At 37.3% G+C, this 23916-nt stretch overlaps 1 protein-coding gene across 5 annotated transcripts in view; it reads right to left on the bottom strand.

The window, feature by feature from the left end:
• MYO16 (myosin XVI) overlaps positions 1-23916 on the bottom strand; it is a 411384-nt gene that overhangs the window by 97748 nt on the left and 289720 nt on the right. For all 5 annotated transcript variants that reach the window (XM_075424696.1, XM_075424706.1, XM_075424665.1 and 2 more), the window contains 3 exons: positions 19258-19330; positions 9374-9526; positions 8558-8758 (listed from right to left, as the gene is read on the bottom strand). In XM_075424696.1, the coding sequence (XP_075280811.1) occupies positions 8558-8758; positions 9374-9526; positions 19258-19330 (427 nt within the window). The remainder of the gene's footprint in view (positions 1-8557; positions 8759-9373; positions 9527-19257; positions 19331-23916) is intronic.

Here is a 23916-nt window from a genome sequence, read left to right as displayed (position 1 = left end):
TTTGGGGAAATTTTATCCTTGTATATTTAATAAAGCTCTAAATATATAATTAAGATTAGTAATACTAATCAGTGCATTAATTACATTTTCCATTGGGTCATTTGACAATTATGTAATGCTATCTTACTCACAAAAGAGATTATACAACTTGGATGTGTATAATCTGTTACAGTTAGTAATTGTCAAATGATGTAATTAGTATGGCATCTGACATAGAAAAGGTATAACAACAGAATTATGTTCTTTTTCATGACAGATGCCATGTTATATAATTTTTAATTGCACCTCCTAAGAACATACAACATAGTTAGCAAACTATTAGAATAATTTAAGTATACTATTAAATGCTCTTAGTGTACTTAAATGTTCTACTACACTGGTCCATAAAAGATAATTAACAGAAGTTATTCGACAAATCCATAATGCCAGTTCCTAATTGAGTGTCTTAGGCTTTGACTAAATTAGAAGAAGAGAGTTAGTATTGGTGGGAAGAGTAGCAGTGGGAGATACTATATTATGATTAAGTGCCTAGTTTGAAACAAGGAGAAGTTTCAGCACTGGTGCTGACATAATACATCGCCAACCTCTAGAACTATATTCACAAGACATCTCTCATACCACATAATATACATAAAAGTTAGCAGGTTTCCCTTTTATGAAGAAATTGCGAATGCTCTAGCAGTTTTCCCACAGACTTGATAAATTAATTCACTGCCTAAAGACATGAAAACAGACTCAATGAAATGGCACTTGAGGGTTCCATATTCATCGTCAGTCCCACAAAACAGAAAAAGAAAGAAGTCCTCTTCAAGCTGCCAATCTTGTTAATTTAGTCCTGCCCTCATCAGAGGCGCCAACTTACACAGCACTTTGCCTAAAGTACATATATGTCCCCCAGTTTTCTTCCACTGGGATTCTAAAAACCTAGCCAAAACTCTGCACTGATTGGCACTCAAGCGCCGTGGATAGTTATTCTGAGGAGACAAAACCCAAACAAATACCGTATGATTCAGACAGAAAATGTGCACTCACTTAGATCACGGTTCCAGTATTATACTCCTTCTCCTCACTTCTCTTTATTACAGCTGTTTGCTCTATCTCGCTTTACATGATTAACTCTTTCAGGTAGACAGTATGTAAACTTACATGTTTATGTTAACCAAAGGAAACAAGATCTTTACATACTATCTGAACTAGCTGAAGTAAAAGAAAATAGTGTGCATTCCACACTGCATTTTATTTCATTAGAAGAGATTATAACAAGAAAGGGTTTGGATTTGCTTTCCTTCTTGATTTAAGTTCAGAAAGCAAGAGAGTTTAACCTAAACACACTGGTAGTGGGGCAGGCCAAATGTTCATCTAGTCTTGGATATCTAGGGAAAAATATTGAGGAATACTTCCACTCTGCCTCCCACCAGTTCCCCTCTCAGCTTGCAGAGCTCTGCCCATGAGGGAGCTCTTGACCTTCAGGCTGTCTCTCATCTTTGTGTTTAATGCCTCTTGACTGACGTTTCCTCCTCAAGTATCCAGAACTCGTTAACATTTTTGGCATCTATAACAGTCTATGGCAGGGAGCTTCACTAGTTACTAGCTATGCAAAAAGACAATTTTATTTGTTTTGAACCTGTTTTCTGGTCATTTAAGTTGGCATAGCTAGTTATATTATGAGAATCAGCAGATACAAATAAGAGGTAAAAAAACCCACCCAGAAAACAGAAGGCTCACACACCAAATATGCACAGAGATAATTTTGGGAACTGCATGTTCCTCTTAAATACTCTTGCCTCTTTGCTTCATTAATTATCCTCATGCCACTCCATTGTACCTCTTCTCTTCTGAAGTATCGCCCCTCATAACATCTGACTTTGGTAAGGGACTTAGATCTAAATTTTAGATAAATCCTTTATCTGGATTTCCCAATACACTTTATCAACAGGGCCACATGTACACATAATTTTCATAAAATCTTTCAAATACTCTTTTTTTGTAAATAATTTTCATATCTTGTGATAGGCCAAAAGCACTCATAGTTAATGGCAGATCCAGCAGGAACCCTAAAACAAAATAAGAAAATGCCACCTGGAATGTTAAGTTTGATTTGGCTGCATTCACAGTTAAAAGGGAAAATTTTACTATTTTAATAACAAAATGTAACTCAGAAACTCACAGTTTTGAATGTGTTGTCAAATTTAGTTAGTAAGAAAATAATCAGTTCATACACTTAAAAGAGAAATTTTTTGAGAACATGTCCAAGGACAATTTCAGTGCATATAGGGTCATTTGTAGTTGCTAATTTTCTGCCAGAATTTAATGTGAGTGATATTTAAATGCTTGAATATGCCACTTTTTCTTAGGATCACTGGGCTTCTCACCCTCCCCAAACAAGTCTTGTTAAGTAATAATTGAAGTAAATAATTTTATATAGTCTGTAAAGTCTTATTCTAACACTGGGATAGAAATAGTAGCATACTGAAACCAGCAGCTATTTAGGAAAAAAGTAGGAGAATGGGGGAAAGAGATCTATTATTTTCTCCTGTAAGTGGAAGTCCAAAACCAAGCCTACTTAAAGAAAGAAAAGAGAGAGAAAGTGAGCAAAAGCATGACTATCTCGTCTGCCTGAAAAAGAGAATCTTTGCAGAGTAACCTTTACAGGCCTTGGTATAGCTTAGACTAGACTGATTTGATTGTTATGTCTGGGGATTCTGCCTGGGGAAAAAAATAAAGAAAATGAAAGCATCCTTATTGATTAATCCATTTCCTTTTGTCTCTTGATCTAGAGGTTCAGTTTCAGAGTCTGCCTGGGATATATAAGGCATTTCAGAGAAGATCGCCTTAGTGAAGGCAAGCTGACAGCTGAGAGGTATTTTTGAAATGCACATAGCTGAGAAATGGAACAGACATTGATCTGCACTCACAGGACATTACGTGCACTGGTTTATAGAGCAAAGAAGTTGGTCTTTAGGTCTGATCCGTTTATTACAGTACTAGAAGTCAAAATAGTGGCAAGACAAAAAGCGACAAGTGGCTTCTCTGATTTGTAAATTCAAGTATAAATTTAAACTGCAGAAATTTAAATTATGATGACCTATTATTCAGATTACAGGAACAATGGGGCAAATAGCTCATTATCTCAAACTCTGGTATGCTATTAGGCAAAGCTGTGTCTTCTGACATTGTGCTAAGACAATATATTTCTGATTTACTTATTGATATGTTAATTCTTCCATAAAATTGAAAAAAGAACTTTGAATCCTCGAGAAAGTTCGGTGATGGAATGTTATTCTTCAAAAATCTCAACTATCAGTAAGGCTGACAGTTCAGAGATGTAACACATGTGAAGCCCTTCACTGTGTGAGAGCCCACAATGTAAATATTAACTTTATCAATAGAAGTACCTAGAAATTCAGTATTACACATTCTTAGTATTGTTTCAGCTGATGGTCAGATGCTTTGATCAACTGCACCCAAAACCCACTTCTCTTTCTCAAGGCAAGCTCGCTGTGTGCAGCGTGGAACTGGTGTGCCTCTCCTCTCTTGGTGCTGCCAGACAGGCAGTCTCTGCGAGAAGCAGCTGAGAACACCTACCTTCATGTTAGGCATCAGAAACAAAGCAATGCCCCAGATGAGCAGAATATTTCCAGAAGAGATCAGGCTGCCAGTCTTTGGGGAAATGTGTTAACCTTCAGATAAAGCCTTCCACTAGGGTTTTTTTTAGTCATACAAAACTAAATCACTTTTCTACCTTCTGCCTGAACAGAACAGATAAGCCTTATGTCTTATAGCACTTAGATACCAAGACATTAAATAGTTCTTAGAAGAGACTCATAATGTGTCAAGGCATGGTAGGATTCTGTTCAGCTGCAAAATTAAAACGGGGAAATAAAGTAAAATACTTGATATGATAAAGTACTAATGTTCACAGTGGCCTTTGCTAAGCGTGTGCTCGTATAGTTAACAACCATATCATAATGCCCATGCAGAAAAAGACAGATTTAGTGTTATGCAGACATAATAGTAAAATTCAAGAGAAATTAAGAAAAAGTTGTTTTCTTTCTTCCACAAGAACATTCTGTCACATTTGTGTAATACAGTATTCTCTCTTAGCTTCCACTGAAAAATGTCACCCTGTGTTGATTTCTTCTATGTGCAGAAGCTTACTTGCCCACATTGTTTTCCTTTCTTATTCCACTTTCTTAATTCCAAAACAGTTAAGAAAATAATAAAAAATCAAAGGTCTCTCAGAATGATATCATACATATAGGTTGTCTTCAAGTGTTGCGTCCGCCACAAAATCAAGTATGGATCCAAACTCTCTGGGTTTTTTTCCATTACACATTACTCTGAGACTCTTCTCATATGCTGCCTTCATCTAACTTCAACCTCGTGCTTCCTTTTTTTCACTTCTGACCCACTGCCTATTTTCTTATTCTCTCAGTACTGCTTTTTCGGGAATGGTCTAAGGCTCATTAGGCTTGGATCAATAATATGGCATGTGTAGTCCTAGGAAAAGCTACTGGGCATAAACATAAGGGAATGGGCAATACCTGACAGTGCACAACTACAATCAGTCAAAAAGACTTGACTGTGGAAGAAAAGACAATTTTCCTATGAGTATCCTGACACAAAACGTTAAGGTACGAACATGTTAGAGGTCTTTAAAACTGAATGGACACATCTATATTAGCTGTAATTCTTTCATAATACAAAGCTAGAGATACCAGTTTTGTTCACAAAAGTTTGTCTGTCAATCTTAATTAAATACACAAAAGTATGTCTCTTCAGTGAGGCGGTATTTTTAATAGCTGTATTTTCAGGTATAACTGCACTTTTGAGTTGCTAAAATAGCTACTCTAAGTGCCTGAGTAAAGATACGAACCCAATTCTTTCTGGCCTTTGAGTTACGTACATAAACTACTGATGAAAAGGAGCCCTAATTACAAGCGTCCATGTGAGATTCATACCAGGGTGAACACAGAATATCAGTGAGTTTTTTCCTCTAGATGACTTGGAGGAGCAGCTGTTTCACATTGGCTGTGAACTACATTGCAGTTACAACTTTTATTACTTATAGAAATCAGGACGTCTGCCTTCACCTTCTAACACAGAGCCTGCATGCATTGTGACTTCCTCCACAAACATCAGCCCAGACACATCACCCAAATAGAAATTATTAAGCCTAGAAGTGAAAAATTTCATGTTCAATTACCTGTCACATTTTACTGGAAATTCTTTTTCTACCCTCTGGGTGTGACTCATCTTACACTCATGTAAATAACAAGAAGCTTTACCAAGTTAAAGGAGCTACAGTCAGTGAAAAACTGTGGTAAGTGACAATAAACTCAAGCCCCCTTGTTTTACATTTGGGGATCTCTGAAAGTAACAAAGCAGAGAAAGATTGCTTTATACTTCACTCACTTTAGACTAATTTAATTGATATCAAAATATAAAAATGGCTCTCAAAACCTGCCAAACTATCCTGTTACTTTATGTATGAAATTCTTATTTTTAGTGCCAATAAAAACCTGATGTATTTAAAAGTATGATTCTTTAACAATTTTCCTAAAGCATAAATCACAAATGATTTCTATAGAAAGCTACTAAATGTAGTAATAGCACAATCTAAAGAACAGCATCAGCATTTTTAAAATCCTTGTTTTTCATATTCAACTTATCAACTTGTGAAGATGTACTAGTCTCAGAATAAACTCAGTTTGTGTCATCACTTACTACAGTAATGCTATCATCAGATCTTATGTAAATATGTAACGTAAATCACTGGCAATTTCAATCTATGATAGCTAGATAATAGTTCCATGAGATATCAAAAATGCAAGTGTCTTTAAGGATTTTGCTCAATCACTATTAAAGTAAGGAGTATTAAGCACTTGCACAGAAACTTTTCTGTTTTGGCAGGGCTGACCATTTTATTGTCGTAAGGATGCAAAGAACAACCTGACTGTCTGGAATAGTTCCTTGGCCAATGTAAATCAAAGGATCTCCATTGACTTCAAAAGAATGTGTGAATTTACATTACTTGGAGAGCTGTCTATTTGTTCATACTTTTAGATTAAATGTCATTACTATTATTAGGAAAAGGTCAAACCAAGTGTCTATGTTATAAAAAAACAAATCTAAACAACCATGCAAGGCTAAAACACATGTTAATGAAAAGCGTACTTACTCCTTACCACTCACAGTTTAACTTTCAGAACAAGGCTCCTGAATCTCTGATCTTAACAAATTTTCCTACTGAGTGCTTCTTCAGAGAATAAGACAAACATTTTTTTCATTTTGAACAAATGTGCTTATTATTCTGATTGTGATTTTAATGCATCTGCCTTGCTGCTGCTCCCATGTCATTTTTTTGGTGTGTAGAACCTTTTAGAGCTACTGTGATAAATCTGTGTAATCACAACGGAACTCCACCTAACAAGTATAGAACAAATTTATAAATTAAATTAGACATCTGGAATCCATGGGCACTTCCTACCTCTATCACTTTCAGTGTTAATAAGTTTCACAAAATGTGTGTTGTGCTGATATCTAATCACTGTGTGCCTGCATTCCTATTGAAAAGTCCCAGTAGTGGAGGTATTTTAAGACATTTAACTTTGGCAAATAATTAGAGTCTAAGTAGAAGGCCTTACAATGAAAGAAGTGCCTCCAGGGAGTTATTCAGAGTATTTAGGTTAGGAATTTAAGCACTGCACAAATAGTCCTTTCCATAATGACCACATTTCTATCATTGGGCAGGAACAAATTTGCCTGCGTCAGAACACTGCTCAGCACTTCCATCGACTTCATTTCCAAATGAGATGCCGCAAAATAGGCCTTTCCCCATTTATATTGCTGTAAAGGACCCTAATCTGGTTAAAGAAGCCTATGCGTGCATATTCCAACCTCTCATCTGTTCTGGAGAGCTCAGGGCATACAATGTTACCTTGAGATATGACAGAGCCAGCAAGCCTTTTTTTGGTGACTTGGAGACAAGACTTGAACACACCTCATAAGAGTAGCTACTATCAATAGTTGACTGACTGGGTGTTCAACAGCATAAATGGGTTCCACCCAAAATATGCATCATAGCAGAAAGTGTGTCATCCGGTATCTTTAGGAGCATGGATTAGAGTTATTTTTCTGGTGTTCTTACCCTAACCAGCACATAGAACTCCCTTCTGAATCCAAACTGATTTTTTTAGCAGCATACCAGATAAACCCCCTGCATTTGCTACTCAGAAAATCATGTGAAGGAAGGTTGCTCTAATTAGCTCTCACAATAAGCAGCAGCAAAGCTACTACATTTGTTTTATAATTGTAATATGCATTCTGTTCAAAAGGCTTTATCATAGCTGCCCAATGTCCTGTTCATCGAACTCATCTCTTCTGTCTTGCTAGGTAAAGAGAGGAGCATCCAGGTTTCAGAAGGCTTCACTGAGATCTCAGGTTTAAAGTGACGTACTACGTAAAGCCATCAACTAATAACACAGTTATAAACAATGCAGTGCATCTGATCATGATGCAGTGGTTCCGAGGCACAGTAGCTAAGCAGTTTCTAAATGTGCTATGCACAAAGCTCTTATGGGACTCCATCAGGGGACGGATAGCTCATGGGATCATCTGCATAAGCCTTAGCAAGTGTGAAAGGACACAAAACAAGCTGTTCAGATGTAACGACTGACTCCTGCAGCCTTTAGTGTATGTTCTCACCTGATTTCAGTGGAAATTGTGGAAAAGTGATAAGAGTCCCCATTATATTGTGCCCATACAAGCCACATTCATTAGCTCATTTCAAATATCATGCTTTGAACAGAGAAAAGTGGCAGCGTGTCAGAGTAATGACAGAGTCGCTAATCTGTGAGATTATCTAAAAAAAATTATTATCCCTTTAAACACATACCTATTTCGCTTGCTTTGGGTTGCACGTGGTTGTGGAGACAATGTGAAAATGTGGGAGTATTGGAAAGAAAAGGGTATGAGGCCTGTTTAACAGAATTGATTACGCTTTTCCCGAGAACACTGCAGGAGGAGAAATACAGAAGATTCATCCTCTTTTACAGACATATTTAGAGACACTTATCATGTTCTGGGATTTTGGAAAAAAAGGGAAAAAAATTGACTAGGACTACTAACAAAAAAAACATGTTTGTTTTTTTTTACCCGGTGCATGCTGGTATCCAAGGTATCTACATATAGAGCACAGGATCTACAGGAACCTATAGTGTCCTGGAATAACATCTGAAACCAAAGTGATAGTCAACTAAAATGGCATTAAACATTCATGCTGAGGTATCTGAATCACCACCTTCTTCATAAAGTCCTTACAATGAAGATACAATCTAGGAGACAGAATTAGGTAGCCCAAATTCTGCACAATATGTTACCAGCTACAGATGTTATACACTAGATATTGCATTGAGATTTTAAGCTTTCCTCTGAAAATCTGTCACTAGAAAGTGAATTGTTTTTTATAGCCAGGAGTTGGAGAAGCCATGTAGAATTTTGCTTTGTTTACTCTTTTTTCATTAACTGTGTGTAACCAATCATTCACACAACTTACCCTCCCAGCATAATGCATAACAGTGAAGGTGGAGCCCTGATCCTTTGGGGCAAGGTTACCATTTCCATCTTTTGTGGAGGAATATACTGTATTTGTGTCTGATGTATCCAGGTAAGATTGAATGCGTCTAGAAAGACTCTGTTCTACTGACCAAACAGATTGGCTTTCTTCATCCAGCATTGATAAAAAGCCCGATGGTTTCTGAAATAAAAAATAGATTTTTCTCACTTTATACACGAGCAGTAGAATTTCAGTTGTTTCTTGTAGAGTAACACAGCTTGTAATTTAGTAAACAGAAACATGTATCACCTCTAAGAAAAGTTAAAATCTGGTAAGTCTCCAAGGCTGGTAAGGCTATGCATATCAGATAATTCTGCAAGAAATGTAGGGAATATTATTTCAGTTGCCAAAAAAGGTAACTATTGACGATGTTTTCGGAAATTGGTTGGGCTACTTCCTTCCTAGAAGTTATACTCCAGAAGCTAGCTTCAGGCACAAAAGAAACTGTCAGGCTTACAACAGAGACTCATCAGTCCTACAGCTGTATTAACGACATGGCACGATACAGAGACGCTATGTGTGAATAAGTACAGGCATGGAGTTTCTGTTACATCTTCTTCAGTCCTGGACTGTTAGAAAGCTCTGTTAACCCTTGAGCTATGAGGGCAGTTATGACAGCCCTCTCTATCAGCTCTTTGGACCCATAACCTTCTCTACAGATTCATAAATCAGAAAATGTAGATAAAAGTTTGTATTAGTCTAACAAGCAGAGACTGTGTATTAATATACATGGTGTAAAATGGATCTGAAAACTACCTGAAAGAAAAAATCCAAGGCTGCAGTATGGTTGCCAGGAGAATACACCGTTTCCATGGCAACTCCCTCTTGTATACATTCTGCTTGCTCTTGTAGGAAAAGCACTTCATTGATGTACTGGTGTATCTTCTCATTGGTCATGTTGACACACAGCTATTGTATAACAAAGTAAAAATGAATATTACAAGTTTACTAGATAATTCATCAGTGTAGGTTTTACTACATGTCTAATACTGAATTTGATGAAATGTCAATCCGCAATATGTTATCTCTCGGCAGACCATAGATTAGCAAGATCCTAGGGAAATTTACATTTTAACAGCTATTAGTATTAAATTGGGAATAAACAGTTCTCTGCCCACACAGTTCATTGCGAATGCCACATAAGAATTACCAGATAGCAAGATTATCAAATACAGTACAAATTTACATTAATTCTATTGATTGAAGTGGGATAACTCTGTGTATAAACTGGTACACTTAATATTCTTCTGCAGTTTATATTCAGGAAGACTACACAGATGCAATACGGTTTTAGAAAAAATAACTACATAAGATCCTGACTCTGTAGTTAGTTCAACGTTAACAAAGACATTCAAATTCTGCTTCCAAATACAATGTCACAGGTCTAAAGCAGTCTCTGAAGAACTTGTGTTTTGTTCACATATATTTGGTATATATGTTATAAAATACCTAGGACATTTTACTAGATGCTTCTCTCCATTTTACTGATATTCTAAGGGAAGGTTGGCAAGAAAACAGTCTTCAATCGAAAAGTTCAAAGTCTGAAGAGATAAATAATATAAAAGCCTCTCAAATATTTTCTTTGATTGCCTTATAAGAGGTGTAGTGCCACTTTTGCAAAACACATAGTTTAACAGGAATCTGATTTTCAATTTAAATCAGGTGGGAGTTGTATCAGCTTATTTTGGGACCTTTCATATTTTAATGAAAGCTCACAATCTGCAAAAATTAAATATTTAATAACTTTGTGGAATAAATGTTTTAACTGTTTTATTTATATTAAAGTGGAATTTTTAGTGGATAATTCTAAAATATCCTCCGATGCTATAATAACTATTACTAAGAAATTAAGAAAATAGAAACTCCTACAAGTGTGGAAGAACCCTTTATATGAGGAATGATGCAAGGAATGCTTGCATGCAGTCTCTCTGCAGACTAACCTAGTCACTTGTTTGTTTTGGCTATAAACTGTATCTTCCATGAATAAAATGTGCAAAAGCAATTCCACCAGCGAGTCATATTAAAAAATATCTTTAGATCAACTTTAGATAAATTGTCTTTAGATCAATCCTAAAAGTACATGGCTTAGCATTCAGATGAGAGAAAAGAACCCAAGTTATATGTAATAGCTGCCTGAATTTTCCATTAACTCCTCATGGTAGCATAGTCAGCTTGCACTTGCTCTACAATAAAATAGACTGGTGTGAATAACAGTAAGAAGAAATAAAACAAAAACCCTGTTTTATAACCAAATGTCTGTTATAAACTGTCTTTACCAATGTATAATACACAGACAAAAGACTGCCTCAAATAAAATCACTATTTTTTAAAAGTGGGATTTCTAAAGATACAGGTTTTTATCTCATTTTATTAACAATAAAAATGTAAAATTGACTTACACTATCTACTTATTTTACAGAAAAAGACAACTTTTTAAACTTGGTGGCAGGCAAAATATGCTTTAGTGATCACTTCTCAAATTCTAATTCTAATCATGAAATCTTTTCAGAAGATTTCTAATGATGAAATCTTTTCTTAATATTATTTGCAAAGGCAGACAAAACATTACAAGCTTATACTTCACAGGATATAAAATGACTTAAAATGATGCATGTTGTCTATATGTCTATTTGCAAATGAGTCGTTTAGAGAACCATGTTGTTTAACTTTACACAGGTATATTTTACCATAAGAAAAGTTGATAAAGTCACTATAAACTCCAGTGTACTTTTTATTATGTGCCATTCTCCTAAAATACACCAAAAAAAAAATATACTCGATGACCTGATTGTGCAGCAAATTATCAAACTACACAATTCAAGCCAAAGGCAAAGACTGTCTTAGTCATATCTTAAAAAGCTCTGAGAAATAGCCTTGATTTTAACCACCAGAAGTAAAAGGCATAGTATTTTGTTAAAATATTCATACATAACATGCTGGGCTGGTAAAGAAAAAGAAACATTTATAAATTCAGTGATCAGGATGTTATGGCATACACTGGTGTCCTGTTCAGTAATACAAGCAATACTGTCATTCAGACTGGCAGACGTGCCGCAATGACAGTAAGGTTCTGCCGACCAGACCAGAAAGCAAACTCAAGCGCTTACACAAACTGCAAGCTGCTCCAGAGCTGCTCTCTCTAGCAGTGGCTGTGAGTAACAGCTCTGCAGGAGGAGAACCAGGGACTGCTGAAAAGCAAGGCATTGTGATCATATCTTTCTCCATTTCAGTGATTTATATAACCTGCTGGCAAAAGGTAATAAAATGGATGTTTCAAATTAAAAGCTTGACATAGATTGACGTAATAACTAAAATGACTAAAACGTAGAAAACAGATGAAAATGAACTAAACTAGCTTTGCTAACCCAATTTCTTTTGCTCCATGTCATATGAAGTATTATATAAAACAATGACATATTCTCTGTCCACAGATACAAAATGTTCAGAAAACTATGTTTTTTAAATGTGTTGAATTGCACCCATGAAAATTAGAGTGAAATACAGTAGTAATAAAAGAAAACATAATGAAATTTTTGCCTAAAACAAATATTGTGGGAATACCTTTAAGCATTGTATATTTGCTTTACCTTGCAGCACTACTCAACATTACCTATAGTACTTTTTGTCATTAAACATTGTTAAATTGTTTACATGCCTCTTATGGGCTCCATTGCATGTCTCTTCTGTAAGATTTCCTCTTTTTCATCTGTCTTTCTTTCTAATCCTAGCTTACTATCATGTCTCAGTGAAAACAAATACACCATCTATCTGTCCAAGTCTTCATTAAAAAGTACTTCTGTAATATTATCAGAAGGGAAAAAAAAATAATGTTCAAGTATTTAAACAAACAACTTGCAGTATCCTCCAAATTGCAGAATTTGGAAAATAATACAGTGGCATTTGGTAAAAGCAGTAAGTATTCATCACATTAGACAGTGTTAGCTTGATCTGTCTTCTTCTACTGCATTTGAGCAATTAGTGCTATTAAGTCTACTCCAGATCCAAATCTAGGTAGAAGATCAAAATTATACTGTAGTCCAAAGACACAAAAGCACCTGTGGGTAATGACATTTTCCTGCTCTTCACTTCATCTGAATAACTATTTGAAAAAGGCATAGCCAAAAAAGGGAATCTGTGAAAAGAAAACTTGGTGACTATCAATGACAGAGGGAACGATGGAAGTAAACACCCTTTGGAGCTCATTTACATCCTTTGGTCATACAGAAGGATGAGCTCTCTCAAGGGATGAGTATTCAGAGCACGGAGTAAAGCTTACAGCTGTCATATCAACACATCTATCAGGCTGTATGTTATGGGCCAAGATGATGAAGCCACAACGCCAAGTTTAATTTGCAACGATGTGCTCTAGCATTTCTCAGAAACGTAATTCTAAGATAATGGAAGGCAGAATCATCTTCTATTTACTGAGGTTGGACTCAGAAAATATTTTTAAGTCTAAGGTTGATAATCACTCATTTTTCAGAAGTATCTTGATCTCTCTTCCCCCTTGTATCTGATACCCAAACATTTCCACATCCTTTTTTTCATGTAGAGTACCAATCAGAATATTTTTAATGAATGTATAACAAAACCAGAACCCATTATATTTCTTCCTTTGCCTTTTAGGGGAAATAGGATCTCACACAGATTTCTTGTTTTCCATGCAGCTCTAACACAAATCTGCCCCTCTGTCAGAACTTTATTTCACCAGGAATTCATGTCACCTCTGGCGTCAGTTGCCATTAGCTGATCTGTGTTCCTCAAACAAAGTAAAACAGAAGTCAGTGCTATATTAAAATTTTATTACCGTTAGCTGTCACCCGAAAAACCTTCCACAAAGGAGGGTCTGAAAAGCCCTTTCAAAGGGGATGCAATTTCATTACCAAGTGCAACAGCCCCCCACCTGATTTTGTACATATAAAAGTATTAAACAAACAAGCAAACATGGTAAGAACAGTCTTTCCTTGAAAGAATTAGGAATTAAAGATACTGAAACATTTCCAAATTATTTGTTTGCTCATAACACTGGCCAGCAACTAAGTACTGAAGGATAAAAAAGGGTGCTGCTGTGGAAAAGAAAGATATCTGTTAACGAATGTCCTTGTGCCGCATTTCACCAACCAATCACAAACTGAATCTAGCTGGGAATCTCAATTTTAGATAAATGACTCTATTTTTGGTCATAAAGTGTCTACCATAAAGCAATAAAGAAAAAAATAAACACTTTAACATCAGGTACGTGATAAGCCAACTTTAAAGCTGAGTAACGCTTTTGCAGTGGCTGACTGGAACAGTGGACAGGCAATAGTGTCCTGCACGAATGGAAAAAAAATGTGTGCAGACTGGAAAGAAGACCAAAGAGACTGAGAAGCAACAGGGGAACACCACGGCAAAAGCCACATGGAGTGTCAGACCTGCAGAACTGGGTGGAGGAACAAATTGAAAACAGGATGGCCAGGCCCCTGAGGGCAGGAGGAGGCTTCCACAGCTCCGCTTGGCTTCCCCTGGGATGCCCATGCACGCCCTGCCCCTGGGCCCACTCCCAGGCGGCATTATGGCGGGGTCAGGCTCCAGCCCGGTCCCCAGCTGCTCCTGACAGGACCCCAGCCCTGGCTCGCCGCTTGCCGTGTCAGGGCTGCCGACGGGCGCCATCACTAGCCCTGGCTCTGCCCACCGTGCTCAGTCCCTGCGGGATGGAGCCGATCGGGGAGGGAATGGCCGGCCTTGGGGCCCGCCTGGGGCCCGGATCCCTGCTGTCAAGGATCAGCTGGCTCTTGCTGCTCCACAGCAAGGTTCTTAAAACCTTCCTGTGCATGGAGGCTAGCAAAACTCTGACTTAAAAATATCACATCGTTTTTCCTTGTTAAAGGCTGAATTAAGATGGTAAAGCACTGTCCCTCATCCTGTGGGGAAGAAGGAACGCCCCAGCTCTGGGAACTGCAGTGGGAGTTCTGCATTCAGGTCCCTGTGCAGCATCAGAGCTCAGTGTGCGTCTGCAGCCGCCGGTTCCGGCTAGTACAGAGGCAGGCAGGGCCATCCGCCTGTGCTCTGGACAGGCAAAACCGAAGATGGCTGATTTCTTCTGCACAAAGTAAAATATTGGGATGCTGATTGGGATCCAGATGGACCAAATGCAAAAACTTGTGTGCGTGACCTCCCTTCTGCTAGCACTTAGACTGCAACGGCTGTAGAAAAGTTAAAGCACGCAACTTTTATCTTTTCATACACATCCACCTATAAAATGGGCAACATAAGCTTATATTTGGATAGATAGAAGTGGTCTAATTGCCGAGGAAACGAAATTTAATAAAAAATAATCTGTTCTAGCTGTTTTGGCTAGGAGAAGTCACATGACAAAATTAAATGAAGTCTCAGCAGCGTTAACTAAAGAAATAACACACTGAGAAGTTAAAACCCACCACACCTAATAATAAACATAGGTGAAAATTCCTGTGAATACAGCTGGGTTGTATGAGCTCTTCTGCTTCACCATCACACTCTGAAGTGAAGTCCTGAGTGGGGCAGTCTCCTATCAGCTATCAGCTATCTTATCTCCTGTCAACCGGCTCCTGTGGCGAGGGATGTGCTGCACGGAGCTGCCATGGGAGCCATTCCTCTCCCGGCATTCTGCTGCATCACACAGACAATGCCGCATATACTGTAATGGGCATGGAGCTGAATAGGAGTCAAGAGATGCTTGACTGTTAATTCAGATAAATCACTCATATTTCCTATAAAAAGAAGGAGATATATATATACAGTTTCTTCTGCAAAACTTCAGAGGTCTACAGAGGTAAAATACCATGCAAAAGCTAAACATGCTATTTAGCAAGAGCTAAATATTTTTTCAGTTTACCGCTTGAATTAGACATCATAGAGAAAAGACTACTAGGGCCCGTTTTATTTAACTGTATTATTGCTCTTTATGATGCTTCCACAACTACAGACCTTCATTTCTATAGGAAGACCTGACTTTCTGCAGGAGGAAGAAAAGCTCCTCTCGCTACTCTAAGGTCTGGTTCTTCTGCTATAATACAGTTTTCTTAGAAACAATTAGGGGCAAATGGTACAGGCAACTTTCTCAACCTTCCGTCTTGTTTATCGCTTGGTATGTTTATTGCCCATGAGTTCTTTCCATTTGTGTTGCATGCTCTTGTGGTCAAAGAATATACTAGCGTAAAAGTATAATGAAGGTGGTGGAATTCCTTAACTGTACTATTTGGAGCTGTGCTGTGAAGAAACCATGACTAAGATCTAACCTAGTTTTAACCTCTGCCAGAAGAGAAGCAGACGTTTTCTACTTTTAAAGAAGTACAGATTAAACTGTAAAGAAACATAGTCCCCCTCAAACAAGGAAACCTAAGAAAACATCGAAAACTAACATAGAAAACTGCCATTGCTATTTTTAGTAGAGCACTCATATTTCCTGAAATGATCACGAAATGAAGGCCAGACAAATAGAACAGGACAGACAAATCCATGTTCACTTCTGACCATGTCTATAGTGTGGCTGTACACAAAGCTGTTCTGGCACTGGAGGTATGCAGCTGCTCTAGGAAAATGCTGTTCCCAAGCTACTGATCACTGCTAGGAAGCGATTGTAAGTTGTAATTGGGGTGAGAGAAAAGTGCACTGTAGTCATTTACCACCGCTCAGTTGATGAGCAGTAACTCATTGCGTCCTGGTAACTCTGAAGCTTTCACTCTTTATTGAGCAATGACTCCCTCAGAATGTGGCTTCTAAAAATACTGTCCCCTGTCTTTCAGCTTTTAGATTTCATACCAAAAATCACAACTCTGCTCACTATTGCTTATTCCATACACTTACTAACTGTTATTTTAGAATTAAATGTTCTATTTTTGCTATGATAAATATAATGTATCACACATATGTTCTCTAAAATGAAGGCTTACCAATGCTCACCAAGTACAAAAGTACAAGGAAAACTGAACACTTAATTAATACCGTTTTTAACTTCTAATGCCTTCTTCTTTGCAATGGTCTATAAAACTTTTCTCCTTGCAAGTTGTCGGTCACACCATTTTGCATGCACAAGTTATCAGATTCTTGGTGTAGACATAATTAATCCTACTTTTCTATTTTGACATCTGTTGTCCTACTTATTGTTCATGAAACGTTCCTAGACCAATTCTTCGGTTGCCTTTGACATGTCAATATTCTAATCCCTTGTCGTTCCAACACACTCACCAGAGTGAACAAGTTATTCTACATGGTTTATCCAGCTCTCTCTTTCCGAATCGTCTTCAAACACAGTCTATTGAAATGAATTACTTAAATTGACATGTGATTTATTATCATACTTCTCTCTTAATTATGATGTTAAACTGTCTATCAACTGACCTAATTTGAACCACCAGAAAGATTCATGCAGCTGCTTGGAATGTCCCCAGATTTGGGCAATCAGGAGGTTTTAATTTTTCTTGAAAACGGTTGTAAATTTTTTTTTCAAGAAAGCAGGCAAACAGGTATCACAAAGAGTGCCTTGTCTCACGCTAATTTGAAACAAGGGGTTTATTTTCCCCAAATTACTTTTGTTATGTCATTTTAAAATATGTTAATCTAAATGTGATGAAAAAGTAATTTTTATGGCTTCTCCACTGTTTGGCTGTAACATTTAATGTTCATGTTCTGCGATCACAGGCCTTGACATTGGGCATGTTTGCAGACATGATGCAATGTTTTGCATGAGGACCCTATCTGGGCTAACAAGCCTGTTTATCATCAGGGTTAACGAGCCCAGGCAGAACACTGAACTAGGCTCCACCGCTAGACAGCTCGAGCTTTTGTGTGCAGGCTGTTTCAGGTATGTCTGCATGATTACATGGTGCCATGTGGAGATACAAACTGCTTTTCTTCATTGATACCGCAACCTATCACTTCAGGAATCAGATGTGTTAATCACATTTTAGAGTCCATATAAAACTAAAGTCTGTAATTCCCTCACCTCTATTCTAGCTTTTCAGGAATACAGTTCAGTAATTTCTGAGGTAATGACTCTGAGTCTTACTCAGTATTACCCAACAAAATGCATTCAGTCCAGGTGGAGGGACAGTCAGCGTCTCTTGAAATATACTTAGTTAGAAAAAATAAAATAAAACTGCAAAGTTGACTTTGAAATTATCATGTTTGCCACGCAGAAATCATAAAATAAATTATTTTTACGCATTTTTCTTTAAGTCTCATATTTTTCTCTTCAAGAATCCTCTGCAGTCACAAAGCAGAAAATGACTTAGCCCACAAAATGGAATTAATGGTATTTCACGATGTCAGTTGCAAAACTTATATGAGTTTCATGACAAGAAACAATGCAGAACAGAGACAAAGGGAAATAACAAGTCCCAAGATGCATGCCTTTCTTTTGAGATGTATTTAAAATCTACAGAATACTTTATTCTTATTAATTAGTCATTTTTCTGGGAATTTTTTGCATATATTCAGTCTGTTAAAATGTTTTTTATTTTTCACTTGATATTTTCCCCGTAGTAGACATTCACACTGAGTAAATGACTGTGAATATCGACACACATCAATAGTCTTTAAAGCAGCAAATGTTCAAGCAAGGTAGAACTGTAATAGCAAAAAGAGTTTTGTAAGAGGGGAACGGGAGTGTATTTTATTGCATTCTTACATGCTCTTTTGAAGGTAGAGGTAAGCTCAGCCTGTTTGTGCTTTCAAACATTTTGAAATTGGGTGATGACGTAAACATGCTACACAAACTGAACTAATGTGGCTCTGTCATTTCTATTTCACTAGAAAGAGTTGAGCCCTAAAACAATGGATTGACTGGGATGAGAGGGAAATTCTGGTTTCAAACAATAACAGGTCCTTTGTTGTTGCTGATGCCATCTCTATTCCTTTCTATGCTTTGATTTTCTATTCTACGCTTGATTTTCTTCTGCTGCATTACAGAATGAATGAAAAACTGAACAATAGCTTAGACATCTCTTTCAGCATGTTGTGTAGAGTTGTTCATGCTTTCAGAAATGCGAAACTCACAAGAGCTTTGGAGATCAGATACTAATGTTGAAGGTGGGCAAAGAGTTCCATAATTTTCAAAAAAAAATCGATATTTAAATGGATTTTTAAGCATTTGGTGAGCTAAAGTTTAATTTATTTTCCATGGATGTAATTCAATTTTTTAAAAAGTCACGTTGTAAAGTCACCCAGAGGTAAAGCTTCCAGTAATAGCACTTAGCATAATGTGGCATTTTCATTCTATTTTTTCTCCAAGGCATCTCAAGTCCTTTTGATCTTTCTTCCAATCCACTGTATTGTCTTTCTACTCACTGACCTAGTTGAAGTATCACTTCCACAGGCATGAAAACAGACAACACTAAATATTTTCCTCAGATTGTCTTTCAGTGCTGATACTACCCCTCTTCCAAATCATTACTGTAGGTGTTTACTAGATTCTTTCAAAATGATGAATAACTACAAAGCCCAGGTTTTAATTCAAAACTATATAGGCAGAATGCGAACAAAATATTTTAAGAGTAAATTTTCACCTCTGTCTATGCTTATACTCTGATCAAAACACTCGTTTTGGCTGAAAGCCAAAACCTTAATAGAAGAATTAACATTAACAGTTACAGTAACTTCAGCAAAACATAGCCACTTACCTGTTCGAAAGTATTCTTTTGAAATTCTTCAAATCCAAAAATATCCAGTACTCCAATTTCAAATACCTGGTCACTGGGAAAGAAAAGATACTACAGATAATAAAAATTCAAGCAAGTGAATACTATATCTGTTGTTTCTGACAAAAGTATTTCTGTTCTAGGATGAAAGCAGGCTGTATTTCAAAAACACAGTATGAAATACATGAGCAGACCATGTATACAATAGAATCAAAATTCTACCCACCAACCTGTTATATAGAACATAAATAAAAAGCAGGGACCAAAATTGTTTTAGCAGCCACTTTAAAAACTAAATTTATAAGAGAAAGAAAAAACCCTAGCTTCTTTAAAGTCCCTTTTCTAAAGGTATAGGTATCTGTTTGCTCAGATGAGGGCTAGCCATTTAGAGGAAGTTTCAAAACTGCTTGGTTGCACTCAGCCACCCCTTCCAGTTTGTGTTTCTTTGACAGCCAGAACTGCTCCTACTAAATGTACTTCAAGGGAAATCTGTTAAGCCAAAGTTCTCTCCATGCCAGCATCAAGTACAGGCTGCAAGCTCAGGCTGCGCAAGAGGTTACACCTCTCAGGGGAAAGAACAGTCAGGATTTGGGCATGAAGAAGACAAACATTTCTTTTCTGTATACAGAAAATAATACTTGTTGGCAGTGCATCTAATTTATCATGTGCCATGGCTTGCATTTAGGGAAGGGCTTTTATCTTGGCCCCGTGGAAGGACTAGGGCAAGGCAGTCACCTGGGATTTGGACAGGAGAAATGGGAAAGGGACAGAGGTGTTATTATGCTGTACTTACTTGGGACAATATAATTGTAAACCTGATCTGGAGACGAAACTAAGTTCACCACAGGGAGCAAAATTAATGTTTTGGGATATCCTGTTGCCTGCTTTGGAAGGATTTGAGAACTCTATATGAAAGGCCTGGACTCACTGAGGCTGGGCTTTTTCTGTATTTTCTTCACTATATCATTAGACAGAGAACATAAAAAGAGGGTTACAGTAAAAAATTTGTTGCAGTTTGCTTATGTGAATGCAGTGGGACCTTCTCCAGAATTAACTGATCTGCCAGCAGGATGAAAGACTTTGCACTATAGTCAATGGCTTTCTGGAACAGGAAAAATAAGCTAAGGAAAAATCATTCAGCTTCCTGAGAAAGAAGATGGATGCTTACTAAAGCAGATGAGTTTTCCTTTCTCTTTGTCAAAATAATTTGTAAATGTATGGGCTCACATGGACACAAACAACATTGCAGCCTGCTGTTTCTGAAATCTACTTTTCCTTCCACATTTTCCTCCATTTTCCATGTTTTCTCTATGTCTAAATCTATGTGTATAGATGTCAAGGAGAAAAAGGTGATCCACTGTTGAAGCACTTCAGTATAGTTCTGTTACAGTCATTGTAAACACAGGATCCAGCCCTGAATATAAATTCCCATATAATAGACAAAAAAGTAAAATCATAAAAAAAATGAGTGCCACAAAACAAGCTAGGAAAAACAATCCTCAGGGACAAGCAGAGGCTTCTTCAGAAATCATAGCCAAGAAGTTTGCTTTCATTTCTAAGCATACTAGTTCAATGCCCTACTGATTGCCACAAGACTGGCTGTGTGCATAAATGTCAGACACAGAGAGCTGTGCAATAAATCTAGTCTAGAATGACTTCGTTGGGCAGGAGAGGTTATCGTGAGGTCGATTAGCCTCCAAAGGAATTTCTACAACAAGCAGCATAAAGATATATCACAACCTCCATCTCTAGCAATGAGCGCAACTTAAATTGTGTTTTAAAATGTAAGCCTCATTCTCAAGTGTTCCTGATTAGAGATGGGTGTACATTCCTCGTCACAATGGGGTTTCAACAAAACCAGTCTATTTCTATTAAGTAGAATTCGAGATTTTGAAAACACACTACCTCAGACTAATATTGAAAAGCCAGAGTTATTACGACATTTAAATAAGTTTTGGGAAAAAAAGTACTTTGGAATTTCAGAATACTTAGTAAGTTTTCATTCTTATTTATCACTTTGTGTTTTATCTGTAGGTTTCCTCATATGAAAGAAAAACCATGCCATAGAATACTGCACAACAGCTGAAATATTGCTTGGAATCATAGAATGGTTTGGGTTAGAATGGACCTTACAGATCATCTGGTTTCAACCCCCCTGCTATGAGCAGGGACATCTTCCTCTAGACCAGGTTGCTCAGAGCTCCATCCAACCTGGCTTTGAACACCGCCAGGGAGGGGGCATCCACAGCGTCTCCGGGCAATCTGTGCCAGTGCCTCATCACCCTCATGGTGAAGAATTCCTTTCTTACATCTTATATGCATTATATTTCACAGTTATTAAGAGGTACTTAACACCGATGGAACAGCTTATCCCTTCTCTGTCTGATTCAATGAATAGATTTGAGGCTGGATTGCTTACACCCCAGTTGAGTGCCATGACTGTTATTTTGTCAGATTAGTCTCTCTTACTTTTTCTCAAGGAATATTTAAACATTTGCATAAGGAAAAGATCTAAACCAAAGGACTTAATGACTTACTACAAATCAGGCAAAACAGGAACCTGGCCCTAGTTTCTAAAACTCCAGGTAAAAGCCTTAGCAGCCAGCCTACTGCCTATCTCAAAAGACACTACTTATCAAAATCACGGTATTTCCAAGAAATATCTTGATTTGCTGGAGATGCATTTGTTGACAGGAAAATATGTCATCCCAATCTTTTCTATGGACTCCACTTGATAATTTTGGCCTTGTATTATTAGAAGATGCAAACACTACATGAAAAGAGCTGGAGGTTTTACATAATTAGTATCTTGCCTACAGGGCAAGTAGAACAAGGCTCTGCATCCTCGACAACAGCAACATCTTATTACTACATTGTGGTGTTTATTTGCAAAATCTCACCAACTATGACAGTATTTTCCTGTATTAAATTATTGCCCAGATTTTGAAAATTAAATAGCAACAGACAGCCCAACATCAAAATTAAAAGTGTTGTTTTATATGTGGCTACAAATTACTTTGCTTTGTTTCTTTCTTTCTTCTTGTTCTATACCACTTTTCTTCTCAGAGGGAGGGTCATATATGTTTTTCTTGTCTAGCTGTCAATCATATTAATTCCAGCAAAATTACTTTCCTTAAATTAATCATAGCAGAGATTCCCAAGGCAAAATAAAGCACAAATGATCCCATGTTTACAAATGAAAGGGCATGTCATCAGTGTCTAAAAGAACAAATATCAGAAAAGAGCACTTTTTGTTCTGAAAAATCCCCTTATTTTACTTTACTCTTTTATGGTTACTAAACATCACTAACACTTTTCCTCATGTTTCAAATATTCAATATTTACTATATGTAAATAAAACAGCTATAGTTTTAGTGGGGACTGAGACTTTGATTTCAAATTTGACATTATTTCCTAAATTGAAAAAAAAAAAAAGCAATTTGACAATATTTAAAGAATGTTTTTATCTCTTAGACCAGTACATTGCTGTGAATAGTTAAAAACAGGCATGGATGTTAACCGTAACTCATTTGATTTTTTGTGATTTACAAAACAGCATTTCAAGTGATAATATTTTACAGTGTCTCCAAGTTTTGCCTTTTTCCTCAGAATGACCTCTCTCTCAAGATGTCCTTATGGACTAGAAATACCTTTTGATCTTGTACACTTAACAATTGCATTATACAGCAATTCTTGGCAACTCCTAAAAACAATACACATGCACCAGACATCCTGTCTGATGATCTACTGTCTTGGCAGACATCTTGCCATTCATAACGCGATGCTCTTGACCTGTTTGCCATTCCTGGCAAGGTGAACAGAATTCCCAATTCCCTTTACAATACTTCCAACCCAGTGCTTCAGACAAACCTACAGGATGTTATTTGATCGCTCTTTTTTCATCCCACACGATTTTCATCTCTGAAATCCATAGGGTTCATTCCCATTGTCATTTTATGTAATCTGCCTACATAAAACAGAAAAGTGAATCCATTGAGGCAGGATGGTCTAACGTGTCTTTTCATCTGCCCCAGACATAACATTTCTTGCTCTTCCTTCAACTTCTGCCAGTAACCAGGAAGGAAGTCAGTAGGCTTATGTCTGATCTGTACAAACTAGAAGTAATACTGATGAATGAGGAAATATTTCTAGGATTAGATGAAGTATATAACCTAGCCTCCAAATGAGGACCCTCAGAATCCTACTTAAGACTCTCAGTTCTCCCAGGGGGACAGATTACACCCATTGTCATAAACACGGTTCTTGACGGGGACAGGCTGAATACTCCCAGTTGGATATGTTCTTTGTCTCAAACAATTACTAAAATAAACCAGTTTCTGAGCCTTCTGAGAGATTTTTTGGAGATTTTTTTAAGATTCTGAGATTTCTGCCAAGACTTAGTGTCATTGCCATATCTCTCGGTCATCTTGCTCAACAACTGCACTTTTAATATTACCTTACCCAGGTGTGAGCGGTACAGACAGAGACAGTGGCTGGACACGGTGGAAAGAAACGCTGGCTCATTATTTGACAAACGTTTCTTTCGGTGGCTTGACAGGTATGGCAGGAAGGGAGAAATAGTTTTGCTAATAGACTCAAGATCTATAGCCTTCGCATCAGTAGCACATACTCTTCCCCAGT

The sequence above is a fragment of the Opisthocomus hoazin genome, chromosome 1, assembly GCF_030867145.1.
Source record: "Opisthocomus hoazin isolate bOpiHoa1 chromosome 1, bOpiHoa1.hap1, whole genome shotgun sequence".
NCBI lineage: Eukaryota > Metazoa > Chordata > Aves > Opisthocomiformes > Opisthocomidae > Opisthocomus > Opisthocomus hoazin.
The sequence above is the reverse complement of the archived record's forward strand: the minus strand, read 5'-3'. Positions and strand labels throughout refer to the sequence as shown.